Source organism: Nyctereutes procyonoides, unplaced genomic scaffold (genome assembly GCF_905146905.1).
Source record: "Nyctereutes procyonoides isolate TBG_1078 unplaced genomic scaffold, NYPRO_anot_genome, whole genome shotgun sequence".
Lineage (NCBI taxonomy): Eukaryota > Metazoa > Chordata > Mammalia > Carnivora > Canidae > Nyctereutes > Nyctereutes procyonoides.
In genome coordinates this window covers 19,332,211-19,346,531 of record NW_026575139.1, presented here as the reverse complement: position 1 = coordinate 19,346,531, position 14,321 = coordinate 19,332,211, and the positions used below count along the sequence as shown (strand labels likewise).

The window sequence follows — 14,321 nt, the reverse complement described above, 5'->3', positions numbered from 1 at the left end:
GAATGAGACACAGGAAGAAATGAAGAATGCTGAGAATAAATACAAGGGGTAAAATTGAACAATTACAGAATAAAACATAAACAGTAATGTTTTATGTGGCTCAATTATATATAATATTAAAATTAATGATAATAAGAACATGAAAGCATTTTTTATTAACAGAGGTTATTGGCGTTAAGGATGTTCTTAGACCCCTGTACTTTCTGTACTACAGACCCCTGTAATAAAGTGCTAATTTATATTAATATTTGATAAATCAAGGGTGTATGTTCTAATCCCTATGTTAACCATGGAAAGAACAAAAGAAGGTACAATGAGCAAGCTAATAAATATGATAAAATTTAAAAATTAAAACTAATAAATCCAAAAGATATAAGAAAAATAGAGGTGAAACCAATTGAAAAGCAAATAATAAGATGGTAGATTTACACAAATTAAATAGATATTTACATTAACTGAAAGAGGGTAAATCCTACAAGTAAAAGACAAAGATTGTTGGGGTGCTTGGGAGGCCCAATCATTTAAGTGTCCAACTCCTGATTTTGGCTCAGGTCACAATCTCAGGGTCATAGGATCAAACTCCACATTAGGAGCCACACTCAGCTTAAGATTCTCTCTCTCCCTCCCTCCTCCTCCGCTCCTCCCATCCCTCTAAAAACAAATAATAAAGACTTTTAAGAGACAGTACTAATACTGTTAATTTTTTTGATGTTAAATGATACTCTAAAAAATGGCATAAAAATATAAAAGTCTAAAAATAAACCTTAAATCCTTAAAAATGATGTATAACACATAAGATCTCTAGATAAAAAATTATAGGGGTGCCTGGGTGGCTCAGTTGGTTAAGTGTCTGTCTTCTGCTCACGTCATGACCTCAGGGTCCTGGGATCAAGCCCACGTCAGGCTTCCTGCTCAACAGGGAGCCTGCTTTTCCCTCTTCCTCTGCCTCTCCCCCCCTGCTCATGCTCTCTCTTGCTCTCTCTCTCAAATAAAAAAATAAAATCTTTTAAGAAGGATATTAAATATATAAGTAAATAAATAAATAAAAGCTATAAATAGTAATGGAAAAATTTGCTATGTTCATGAATTGGAAAACTCAACATTGTAAAAATGTCAATTCTCTCCAATGTTGGCCTATAGATACAGTGTAATCTAATCAAAATCCCAGGTTTTTAATAATTTCATATGCTGATTCCAAAATATATGCAGAGGGGCAGCCCAGGTGGCTTAGCAGTTTAGCGCCACCTTCAGCCTGGGGTGTGATCCTGGAGACCAGGAATCGAGTCCCGCATCAGGCTCCTTGCATGGAGCCTGCTTCTACCTCTGCCTGTGTCTCTGCCTCTCTCTGTCTCTCTCTCTCTCATGAATAAATAAAATATTTTAAAAATAAAATAAAATAAATGCAGAAATGCAGAGTAAAGAATACATGGGATAAACTTGAAGAACAAAATGGAAGGACTTTACCATATCACAACTTATCATAAAAGCAACAGTAATCAAGATAGAGTGATATAAACACTGGAATAGACAAATGAACCAGAGGATTGAATAAGTCCAGAAACAGATACCTGCACATGTGGACATTTGATTTATGACCAAGATGGGACTGTAAAGAAATAACAAAGGGGTGGCTCTTTCAATAGATGAAACTGAATCAATTAGATATTCATTTAAATATATGATCCCTACTTCATACCTTAAATATCAATTCTAAGTAGCTATTAGAATCTTTTTTTTAGAATCTTAATATAAAAGATTAGAATCTTAATATAAAAGGTAAAACAATAAGCTTCTAGAATATTACATAAGAAAATATTTTCATGATCTGAGGATAGAGAACAGTTTCTCAAACAGGTCAAAAAGGCACCAACCACAAAAGAAAACATGGAAAACTGAACTAGATTAAATTTCAACAGAAAATCCCATTAAGAGAATTTCAAGAGTGAGAAGAAACAGCTCTAGACAATTGAAGACAACATTGTAATACAAATAACTGACAGAGTGCTCATATACAAAATATATAAAGACCTCTCACAAATCAATAACAAAAAGAAATCCAATTTTTTAAAAAATGGGCAAAAGAAGCAAACTGAAATCTCAAAAAAGAAATTAGCCAAAAGCCAAAAAGAATGGAGTAGATTCCTGAGACAATTCAGTAAGGAATTGGGGGAAAATATCAACGATGTAATAAATAAGGCCCATATTAGGCCAAAAGATGAGAAACTCTAGAAAAGACAAATGAAAATGCAAATTACAGCAATGATAAGACACTATAAACACCTAACATACTGGCTATAATTAAAAGGCTAATAAGGCCAAGTACTGGAAAAGATGAAAAAAGCAACATGAATTCTCCTACATTGTCAGTGGAAGTGGAAGTTAATGCAAACACTTTGGAAACTTAGTTATCAATATCTGCTAAATTTGAAGCCATGTTACAATTGTACTCCATGTTATGTACCAACAGAAATGCATGTGTATGTGAACTAAAATCATGAATAAGAAAAAAAATAATAAAATAAAATAAAATAAAATAAAATAAAATAAAATAAAATAAAATAAAATAAATAAAATAAAAACATGAGTAAGATTACTAACTGCAACCTTATTTGTAATAGCCCAAAATTTAAATAATTCAAATATCATGTTAACATACACTGCAGCAAATCCATACAATGGAATACCAAAGAGCAATAAAAATGAACAAACTGCTAGTACTTGACACAATATCCAGAAATATCATAACCTTAAGGATTAGCAAAAAACAGACACAAAAAAAATGCCCTATTGGATTCCACTTATATTAAGAAATTCAAAACAGTCAAAATTAGCATGAGCTAAAAAGTCAAAATAGTCATCTTGGAAACAGGAGGAGAAATTATTAATTGGAGTGGGAATGAGGCAGCTTCCATGTACTGGTAATGCTCTATTTGTAGATCTGGGTGGTGGTTACATGGGCCTGTTCACCTTGTAATAATTCACTGAGTTATTTACTAATACATGTACTTTTCTATAAGTAAATTATACCTCCAAATTTAGAAAATTAAAAATTAAGAGACAAAGCTTTAGCAGGTTCTGCTGTTAGGTGGCAAACTCCACTCTAGAATATATGAGAGAGCTAGAGATAGTTTAGTAAGTTACAGAGGATCTTGGAGCTACATTCTTAAAAGTGTGTGTTCAGTTCCTGTTTAGATAATATGTAAATCAGACAGTGGCAGAACTTCTTGCTGTGTGAACCACTGCAATTAACGAAGAAATGAACCAATCTGTTAATCTCAGAAAATACGTTTTTTGAAGTATGATAGTTAAAAGTATTTTAGATTGGCACGACTTAAACTGAAGGTCTTGGTATGCCTCAAAAAATGTAGGACTTTATGTAAAAAAAAAAAAAAGAAGAAGAAGAAGTACTCCATACCTGATCACACATCAGCTGCCAACTACAAAGATTTTGTCTATTCAACAGAAGACAGACAGTGTATCTTCATCTCTCTGGGGCAAATAAATCAGCACCAAAAGCACAAGATGAATGTGCTTTCATGTGGCCAGATGTTTTTTCAAATTTTTGAAATGGGGGCAGCCCGGGTAGCTCAGCAGTTTAGTGCTGCCTTCAGCCCAGGGTGTGATCCTGGAGACCCGGGATCAAGTCCCAAATCAGGCTCCCTGCATGGAGCCTGCTTCTCCCTCTGCCTGTGTCTCTGACTCTCTCTCTCTCTCTATCTCATGAATAAATAAATAAAATCTTTAAAAAAATAAATAAATTTTTGAAATGGGCAAATTTCACTGCAAGAAGAGTAACTAAGTTGATGTCTCTGGAAATAGAACGAGCATACCCATCTCTTAGCGTACGTGGCCAATAAATTCAAGCTCCACAATAAACTCAACATACGTATGTAAGGAACTGTCAACATAATAAAAACTGCAGAAAAAATATCTGCCCTTATTAGGACAATTTCAGTTTTAATGAAACACGTTAAGAAAAAAATTCTGTCCGCTATCATTCCCATAGTACAAAAGGTACTATGGGATATGAATAAATACACATTGTTCTTGAAGTTGGTAAATTTCCAAGTTTAGTTGACAATTTCTATTAATTTTTTTCTCCTAAAAAAAAAAAAAGAAAGAAAAAGAAAGAAACAAATTATGATGGAAAGAAACACACACTGTATGTACTCCATTTTCGCTTTAATTCAACCAAGGACTGTGATTTGATAAAACAGAAACCACTGAATAATGACTATTAACAATCTGAGTTTGAGATAATAAAACAAATTAGGGGTATTTTCAGTTAGCACCATGTCAAACAACAGACTGCAGGTCTCTGCAGCAACTGTGATTACACACACAGGTAAAATGAAAATACTGAAAATACTTAACGAGGAATGCTACGGAGTCACTATCAAAAAATTCCGTATCTCTCAAATATCATTTAACAAAAGCCATGGAATCACTGGGTCCCTTCTGAATATTCATAAGGAAACTCTAAAAATTAAATAAATTCTTTTTTTTAAGGATTTTATTGATTTGAGAGAAAGAGAGCGCATGAGCAGAGGGAGGGGCAGAGGGAGAACAAGCAGATTCTTCACTGAGCAGGGATTCTGATCTGGTGCTTGATTCCAGGACCCAACTGAGCCACCCAGGTGCCCCAAAATAAGTGAATTCTACCTCTAATATATCATCATGGTAAATATTTAAACTTCAATACCCAAAATTCATGAACGTTTTATCAGAAGTATAAGAACAAAGTTTAGACAAAATGACATATACTACTCAAAAAGTTAAAATCCACTAAACTTCGCTATGATTACAACCAGCCCAGCCACTCTATCATCTGCATAGGGAATTTTTTATTTATTTTTTTAACAAAGAGTTCTCACCACATCTTGTTTTTGGGCTTCATTAAGTTTTTCAGTCAATTCTTCCAAAGCTCTTTTTGTTTCAGCATCCGACCTAGGCGAAGAAAAATATTTCAAGTTGGCTGCTTAAGAAAATACAATTTGTGACATTTACAACATAATAATGTTATTACATAATACTCTAATGCAGTGGTCCTTAAACATCAGCCAACATATGAAACACCTGGAAGACTTAAAAAGATGGGCTGCTGAATCAGCAGATCTGCAATGGTGCCCAAGAACGTGCATTTCTACAAATCCCCAGTTGATGCTGATGGTGCTGATTTGGGAATTACACTCTGAGAAGTATACTGGAATACCATCTTCAATAAACAGCCTGCAATATATTTCATTTTATATTAAAAACAAAGGGTAGAGGGGGGTGGAGGACAAAACTTGATCTCACACCCCCACTAGTAATCTGTAATCAAATTACATCCATGTGAGCTATCCAAACTCTGTCATCACCAACTTACCTCTCAGTACCTTTATTCCCAACAAATTAGTAACACACATGATAAATAATCAAATAATACAGAAGAACTTACAAATAAATGCAAAGCCCTTCCTCTCTCACACCTCTTACCCCTGGTTCCACATAGCACCCATGCTCAACCATTTCCATTCTTTCGCTGATTACTTCCATCATTTTCATCTCTAGATACTGTCAACTGACTGTTTTGAAATACTTAGCTGATACCCCTCTCCAATTTCAGATACATTCATTACCATTTTTAAAGTTTTTCTACTGGCTGCCTATGCAATTTACTCAATAAATTTATACCTCTTATGAATTATTCCATCATAGAGAATTGATGCTCTTTGCTTACATTCTATCATGTCTCCATTTTAGTCAGCTTCATACTTGGATCATTAACTTTCTTGTGCTTTTGTTTTTTTCTAGTTTCTCATCCTTTGACCTTATATGGGTTTTATTTATCACATTGATATTTTTCTCTTTCTACAGAATCATCTATTAAGAATCTACTCCAGGGCAGCCCAGGTGGCTCAGCAGTTTAGTGCCACATTCAGCCCAGGGCCTGATTCTAGAGACCTGGGATCAAGTCCCACGTCGGGCTCCCTGCATGGAGCCTGCTTCTCCCTCTGCCTGTGTCTCTGCCTCTCTCTCTCTCTCTCTCTCTCTGTGTGTGTGTGTGTGTGTGTGTGTGTCTCATGAATAAATAAAATCTTTAAAAAAAAAAAAAGAAAAAGAATCTACCCATTCTTGTTGACTACATTCTTCTCAAAGGACATCTACTTCCTGCTCTAATTTAGAGTGAATATTTCCTATATGGCTATCATTCCAGGGATTGGAATGATAACCAAGTTTCTGGGTTAGTTTATTTCTCATAGTCTGCATCTCCCTTTTTCTTGTTTATCCTCTTATTTTACTTATATGTTCTTAGGTAATGTACTCAGGAAGAATTTACCTTTTAGAGTAAATTTTACTCTAAAAGATAAATTTTCTAAGTCTTTAAATCTCTAAAAATGTCTTTACTTGTACCTTTTTCTTAACTTTTGTAGTTCTATATACTGCTGGATTTCTCACATCTCACTGGCCCCTCCTCTATGTATATAAGACTTCTAATATTGGAAGTTTTTGGAACTCAACCCTGTCCTTGATGTTCTCCTTTCTAGATCTCACCCATTTCTAAATACTACCTCTATGTGCTCATCACTCTTAAATTCACATCTCTAACAGACTTTTCCTTTGAACTTCAGAGTAAATATCTAGCTTCACATTTTACATCTGGAAATCTCCCAGGCATCCCAAACCTCAGATATCCAATGCCAAACCCTTAATTTCTATACCTGATCTATCCTTTCCAGCCTTCCATATTTCAGGAAGTGGAATTACCATCTCCCAGCTACTCAAGTCAGACATCTGGCAGTCATCCTTGATTTATTCTCCTTTACCCCTCATATTCAATCAATGCCAAATCCTACCTCTTCAATCTCAAAAAAATATCTTGAAACATAGCCCAGTCCATCTCTTTCCTGCCATAATCCTGGTCAAGCCATCATCTCTAATGCAATAGTCTTCTAACTTGCCCTTCCCAAATCAATTTTCCATATGGCATCCAAAGTGAGTTCTAAGTTAAACTTTATTTAATCCTTTCTAAAAGCTTGCTTTCCGGTGTAGTTTTACTTCAAGGTACCTTTTGTAATGTCAAAAAATGAAAAGTTAGTAATTAAATGAAAATATCAATCTTTCTGAATCACACAGAAAGTTAAACTAGCAATTTCCTACCTGGTACTTTTATAAACATAAATTAAGAATTTGTGGTATAAGTAAAGCAGAATGGGATCCTAAAATCTTCCTCATTCACAAAGCTAAGTCACCAGGTTCCAGAAGAAACTTGACTCCTAATTTAACTTAAGTTTCTCTGCTTCACACATGCCTCTGAGTATATAGACTATTATCAGATGGCACCAGGCCATGGATTAGAAGATTCCCAGTCCACCACTGCAGAGCCACATGATCTCTTAAACTAAATAAGTAAATCATCCCTATAACTTCCCTTTTCCTTTGTCTTCTTATAGGACAAATTCCTAAAATTCATTTTCCTAATGCTTAATTTGTACCCTTTCTTCAAAGTGTAAAAGCTGCATATAAAGCAATCCAAGAACATAAAATATTGACACCATTCTGCTGATTTTATCAACTTGTCAAAAACAAATACCTAGTTTTAAAATTAACTAACCTTTACCAGTTTAAAAGACTGGCAATAAATATAGACCAACAATATTAGCTCACAATTCAAGAACTTAATTTCTTTATTCATACCAGCTATAAATGAAAATGGCCTTGAATCACAGGGTACTATACGTGATAAAGAGCAAATACTCTGGGGCCACACTGCCTACACCTGAAAGCTGATTTCACCACATCTCCCATTTGAACTCCAGCAAGCTGAGTTACTTCATCTCTCTGTGCCCCTTTCCACATCCAAAAACTGGAAAAAATAATGATGACTAACTCACTAGGGTTATTATTAAAATTAAACCTAAATCTATCTGGCATGTAGTAAGTGTTCAATAATATTAACTATTAGGAGTAGAAGTAATAGTAACATATTTCTTATTACTAAATTTCCTGCCTTCCCCATTTAAAAGCAAGTACATTATACAGACTACAGTTGATAATCACATATTTAACATTTATAGCTTTGACTCTTTTTGCTATAGTAACAAAAAACTGGTGTGTGGAATGATTTTGTTAGCTGATTTTGGTAGTTGGCAAGGGAACTTAGTAAACAAACTTCCATTCAGGTTTGTTGTTCTCCCATCACTGCTGTATATAGACTGTGATTCTTGAGAAGGAATAAAAATGTTTAGTTTCTTGCAAAAATATGGCCTCTGAATGAAAGCCAACTGTCACTGTTGATGATAAAAATGAAAAGACAGTGAAGAAATTTTAAATAAAGTGATTATTTGTTGGGGACTACCAAGAATTGATAAAACTGCAAAGACTTGTCAGATATAAAACACTCACTTTTGAAGGTTTCAACTGAAAGCTAAAATATCAGATTGGTCTCTGCCTCCGTCTCTCACCCTTTCCAATGTATTTGCAAATTGACCTCTATGCTAAGGTGTCACAATGTATCTCTCTGTAACAGCAGTGCTTCAGTGTAGTAAATTAAAATGTTTTTAAAAATATGAAATTAAAGGGCGCCTGGGTGGCTCAGTTGATTAAGTATCTGACTTCAGCTCAGGTCATGACCTCAGGGTCTTGGGATCAGAGGCCCACGTTGGGCTCCCTGCTCAGTAGGGAATCTGTCCCTCTTGCTCTGCTCCTCCCTCTGCTCATGTGTGTGCGCTCTCTCTCTCAAATAAATAAAATCTTTAAAAAAATATGAAATTAATTTGTCTAACATGTAGTCATGATACATTCTAAATTCTAAGAATTTTAAACTGTTCTATTAATAAATTTTAAAATACTGGTATAAAACAGCACTGTTTTTTAAATTCATGTAAACATGTCAATTACAGAATTTATTGTTTTCCTCTAATAACTCATGCCTCCAACAAAAACCATATTCTGCTTTTACCGGCTTCTTCTGGCAAGTTCCCGGTTGAAATCATCTCCAAGCCGAACCTGTTCACTGCTGAGGTCTCGGAGGGACTGATGAAAGGAATGAAGCTGGTAAAGGCAAAAGATAATTATCTATTTAGGAATCTGTTTAATTCTTCCATGAAGATTTACTGAGGTTAGTAAGAACTTACTTTTTGGACTAATGCCCAAATTTTATAATGTTAAGACATAATAAATGTCAGGACGCCTGGGTGGCTCAGTGGTTGAGCATCTGCCTTCGGCTAGGGTCGTGATCACGCGGTCCCAGGATCGAGTCCCACATCGGGCTCCCTGCATGGAGCCAGCTTCTCCCTCTGCCTCTGTCTCTGCCTCTCTCCCTGTGTCTCTCATAAATAAATAATAAAATTGTTTTTTAAAAAAGACATAATAAATGTCTATTCTGAAAGAAATATTTTTCCAAAGAAAATCAATTTTTTGAAGGTTATATAAAACATTAACCATCACATCCTTTATAGTACAGTAATTCCAGTCCTTTTAGAAACCCCCTCACCCCCAAAAAAAGAGGTCAGCAAACTTTTTCTGTAAAGGGTACAACAGCAAATATTTCAGGCTTTCAGTCTATATGACCTCTGTTAAAATTACTCAGTGCTGCCATTTTAGCACAGAAGTAGCCATAAACAAATGAGCATGGCTGTGCTACAAAAGAACTCTATTCAACTAGACCACATGCCATAGTATGCCAATCCATGCTGCAGAGAAACTCTTGCCCACACCACCAGGATCCACATACAAGAATGTTTGAAGCAGCGCTGTTCATAACAAAAACACTGAAAATAAACCAAAAGTCCATTAAGAACAGGATGGAGGGGAATCCCTGGGTGGCTCGGCAGTTTGGCGCCTGCCTTTGGCCCAGGGTGTGATCCTGGAGTCCTGGGATCGAGTCCCGCGTCGGGCTCCCGGCATGGAGCCTGCTTCTCCCTCTGCCTGTGTCTTTGCCTCTCTCTTTCTCTCTATCATGAATAAATAAATAAATCTTAAAAAAAAAAAGAACAGGATGGATATAAATAAATTGTGATATATTCTCCCAGTGGAATATAACAGTAAAAATGAAGTGATCAAACCTACCTACACATTAGTAAGGCTAAATGTCAAAAACATCAATTGAAAGAAAGCACAAAACAACATACAGTGTTATTCCATTTATTTAAAGTTTAAATGCAAGCAATACTAAACAAGATCTAAGTATTACAGATGTTTTGTTTTGTATTAAAGCAAGAAAATGATTATTATAAAAGTCAAGATAGTTGATAGCTCTTGGAGACAGGGGGAGCATAAAAGTTTTAGGGACACAATAATGCTCTGATTCTTTGCCTGGGTGGTGGTTACATGGATTTTCATTTACATTACTGTACTTTTAGTTGTTAGTATGTAGTACACTATATATGTATATGTATACTATAATTTACAATGAAAAAAATTTAAGTCATATACATATGCAGAAAAAACAAATTGATTCAATTCAACAAATGCACATTGAACTAATCAGTGCCAGCAATTATGGTAGAAAACAAGGGGCTCAGAATTTAACACAGGGGACAGATCTGTAAACAAAATGACAAATGATATGTAGGGCATTAATAAAGTACACAGTCAATGTGGAACCAAAGGTCATCTTAAGAAAAGAGACTTAAAATCAGGAATAACAGTTAAAAAGAGAGAGTGGAGGTAATATAGTAGATGAAGAGCAGACCATTCACTTGGATTTTGCCATGATTTTCCAGTTTTGCAAATAAGAATCCTAGGACTCAACCTTGATACCTCCTTTTCGATCATTCTCACCCTCCACCGAGTCATCTGATCTTCAACGCCTTTCATTTTACCTACCAAATAGCTTTTCAATCTATCTCCCTTTCCTTCAACTCCATTTATCCTAATCCAACTAACTAGTGTTTCACACCCACAACACAGCAATATCCTCTTAATTCGGTTGCCCACATTGATTCCATTTTCCTACACTAGAGGAATTTTTCTCAAAGTAACTATCGCTCTCTTACAAGACTGTGCACAGTCTCACCTCTTCATATGTCTTTAATTACATGGACTTCTTCAAGTTGCTAATAGATGTTGGCTTCCTTCCTGCCAAGAGATTTGTTCTACCTAAAATGACTCACTCAACTTTCAGGTCTCAGCTCATCAGCCTTTCTTCAGAAAACCTTCCCTGACTGGGGTAAGTCCCTCTACCACTTACTACCATGGCCCTGTACTTTCTGTTGTAGCATGCATCTCAGTTCACAATCATGGGGTTTATTTATGCACTTATTTGATTAATAAACAGCCTTTCCCACTTCTAGCTTACAAGCTCCACAAAAAGGCAGGATTTTTGCTTAACACAAGCACTGTCCCAGAATATTGGTGGTAAATAAACAGAATAAAAGAGTAAATGAATGTTAGGATATTCTCTATTCTAGGCTTCATCATCATATAATCCATTCTAGCAAGCTGCACCTACCAAAAAAAAAAAAAAAAAAAAAAACACCACAGTAGAGGAAAGGTTTCTTTTTTTTTTTTTTTAAGATTTTATTTATTTATTCATGAGAGACACAGAGAGAGAGGCAGACACACAGGCAGAGGGAGAAGCAGGCCCCATGCAGGAGCCTGATGTGGGACTTGATCCTGGGACTTCAGGATCATGCCCTAGGCCAAAGGCAGGTATTAAACCACTGAGCCACCCAGGAATCCTCGAGGAAAAGTTTCTATAAGGTGCCTTCTCATGCACTTGGTTCTGTTACTTCTATCTTATACTATAACCAGCAAACGCTACAGGTGAGTATCCTGACAAACTCTGAGCCTACAATCCTAAAACCACCAAAACAAAGATGTCAAAATCACCAACATCCTCTAGCCCTTATCTAATTAATTTAGCTACTCAAGGCAACAAGAAAAATTTTTTCCAGCTCTTATAGGGAACTTTAAAGAAGTAGAAAAAGAAGTATGTCTACAGAAACCAACACTTCCAAAATCTTCAGTGAGTACGTGAAATACATGAAAAAAGTAGAAAAGTTCTTGCTTATATTAAGTAGTTCCATCAGGGATTCAACAATCAGAAAAACACTAATGAAAAAAAACCAATAGGTTAATCACACATGGACTAACTTGTTTATATTAAAACAAAGTTAGCAAAATAATAAGTAGCTGACTTTAGCAAGGCTTACAGAAGAGTAAGTCACCTGAACAAGGAAACAAAACATGTCCAGCTAAATTCACCTTTAAATATTCCACAAAACATACTCCTCCATTACAAAATTCAAAATAAATGATAATACTGATTAAAAATGATAATAATAATATTGAAAATAAAATAGCTTACTTGGTTTAAAAAAAAAAAAAGATCAAACACAGATTACAGAATGGTACAAAGTACCTGGCCCACGTCGTCAGGATCCCGAACAAATCGGACACCAGTTCTGGACCTAATTCGTTTACTGCCCTGTTGGTCCCCATAGTTCTTGAGAGGTGAGGTAGGTGGAAATCGGTAGCTCTCTTCAGAGATGAAAGAAAAGAAAGAATAAAAACATGTAGGAGAAGAAACGACCTAAAATTTTGATCAGAAAATATATAGCAGACAGGGATATATACATAGGCTCTAACCCAGACTATTTCCTGAGTATCTTGCTAGGGTCACTAAATCGGCACTAATTTTGTTCTTTAAGCATACAGCATAAGCAACAGAAATAACCTGGAAATAGAAAATATCAAAAGTTCTAATTTGCTATATTTTTCAAAGATGTAATATAGTATTTCCCTTATTTAAGAATAATAAATTGGTAAATAAAAATAACTTTTATGTCTTTCTAAAATATAACAATACCAATAAAACAGAATTTAAAAAAAGTAATCTAATATTTGAATCTTGTTTAAAAATCAATAAAATCTACATAGAAAATAGCTGATTGTGTCCAATTTTTAATCTGTATTATGATCAATAGCAATATTAACAAAGCTGGCTACTAATGTTTACTTCTATGTAAATCACCTCTCTTCACTCCAGACTAAATCTTTTCCATTCAAATGTGATCTCAGTGTTGAAGTAGTTGATTAACTACAGGCAAACCAAGTGTTATATCTGTAATCTAGCTGTTGAAATCTAGCTGTGCAACAAAGATAAAATTCACCTGTTCTTAACAAGTGTTATAGGATATCTCTAATCAGACTATGAAAACTGGGAAGCTGGGACAAGACTTCTCATCTAAAAAGAATACCACACAGTAAATCCTATTTGTGTATTCCTTTTAATTAGAGGCAGATGATTAAATCCAGGTTTTGTCATGTAGTCTATGGAGTCTGAGAACAAAAGTATTAGAATAACAAAGTCCCACTGAACATATTTCAAAATAGGTACCATAAAAATCAGTGACAACTGCATCTTAACCTTATTTGTATGATTTCATGTATGGGTCCTAGTACTCAAAGAAGTAAATGTATTCAACATATGTTTCACAAATATTTGTAAAGCAAAAAAAGGTTTCAAAACATGTGAAGAGCTTACCTGTCACAGTGCCACCATCAAGGTCACTTGCACTCAGACTCGTAACAGAAATACTCCTCCCTCCTGAGTGTCTCAATAAACGTTGACTCCGCAGTTGACCTATTGATTGTTCCAAGCTTTCTTTTAACTAAAGAATATAATGAAGGAGAAGTTATGCTCCCTAAACAATTCCAAATACAAACAGACAAGAGATTTTTAAAGCTACTTCTGAATAATCTGAGCTCCCTAAATGAATTTATATCAGAAAAAAATTGTAGTAAGGTATGTTAGGAAACATCAATATAGTAAACATAAATATTCTCAGAATCAATTCTAGCATCTGTTTTTTTTTTTTTTTTTTTTTTAATGATAGTCACACAGTGAGAGAGAGAGAGAGGCAGAGACATAGGCAGAGGGAGAAGCAGGCTTCCATGCACCGGGAGCCCGACGTGGGATTCGATCCCGGGTCTCCAGGATCGCGCCCTGGGCCAAAGGCAGGCGCTAAACCGCTGCGCCACCCAGGGTTCCCTAGCATCTGGTTTTAAATAGCATCTGTTGCTACCTATTCCATCTATTAGCAGAATGTGAAAGACAGGACTACTACCTACAGGCTTACAAAAGCAGATTAAATATCTAATTGACATGCCATCCATGTTTAGAAACTTAATAAGGCCATATATCTGAAAAAAAGAGAAAGAGTCTTGCTCCCTTCAAAATACTCCTTCAGAAGCCTCAGGTCTATAACAAACAGAAAACTGACCAGCTCTCACAGTGACTGCTGCTATTAAAATAATATGCATTGCCCAACTGTATATCAGAACATCTTTTCATTCATTCAAAGACTTCAAATTCCAGAAAACTATGTGGT

General features: G+C 35.3%; 1 protein-coding gene across 4 annotated transcripts in view; it reads right to left on the bottom strand.

Moving 5' to 3' along the window:
- Positions 1-14,321, bottom strand: part of CEP128 (centrosomal protein 128) — a 396,245-nt gene that overhangs the window by 347,291 nt on the left and 34,633 nt on the right. For all 4 annotated transcript variants that reach the window (XM_055304558.1, XM_055304557.1, XM_055304559.1 and 1 more), the window contains exons 5-8: positions 13,475-13,601; positions 12,350-12,468; positions 8,945-9,036; positions 4,875-4,947 (exon numbers count right to left, since the gene is read on the bottom strand). In XM_055304558.1, coding sequence (XP_055160533.1) covers positions 4,875-4,947; positions 8,945-9,036; positions 12,350-12,468; positions 13,475-13,601 — 411 coding nt within the window. The remainder of the gene's footprint in view (positions 1-4,874; positions 4,948-8,944; positions 9,037-12,349; positions 12,469-13,474; positions 13,602-14,321) is intronic.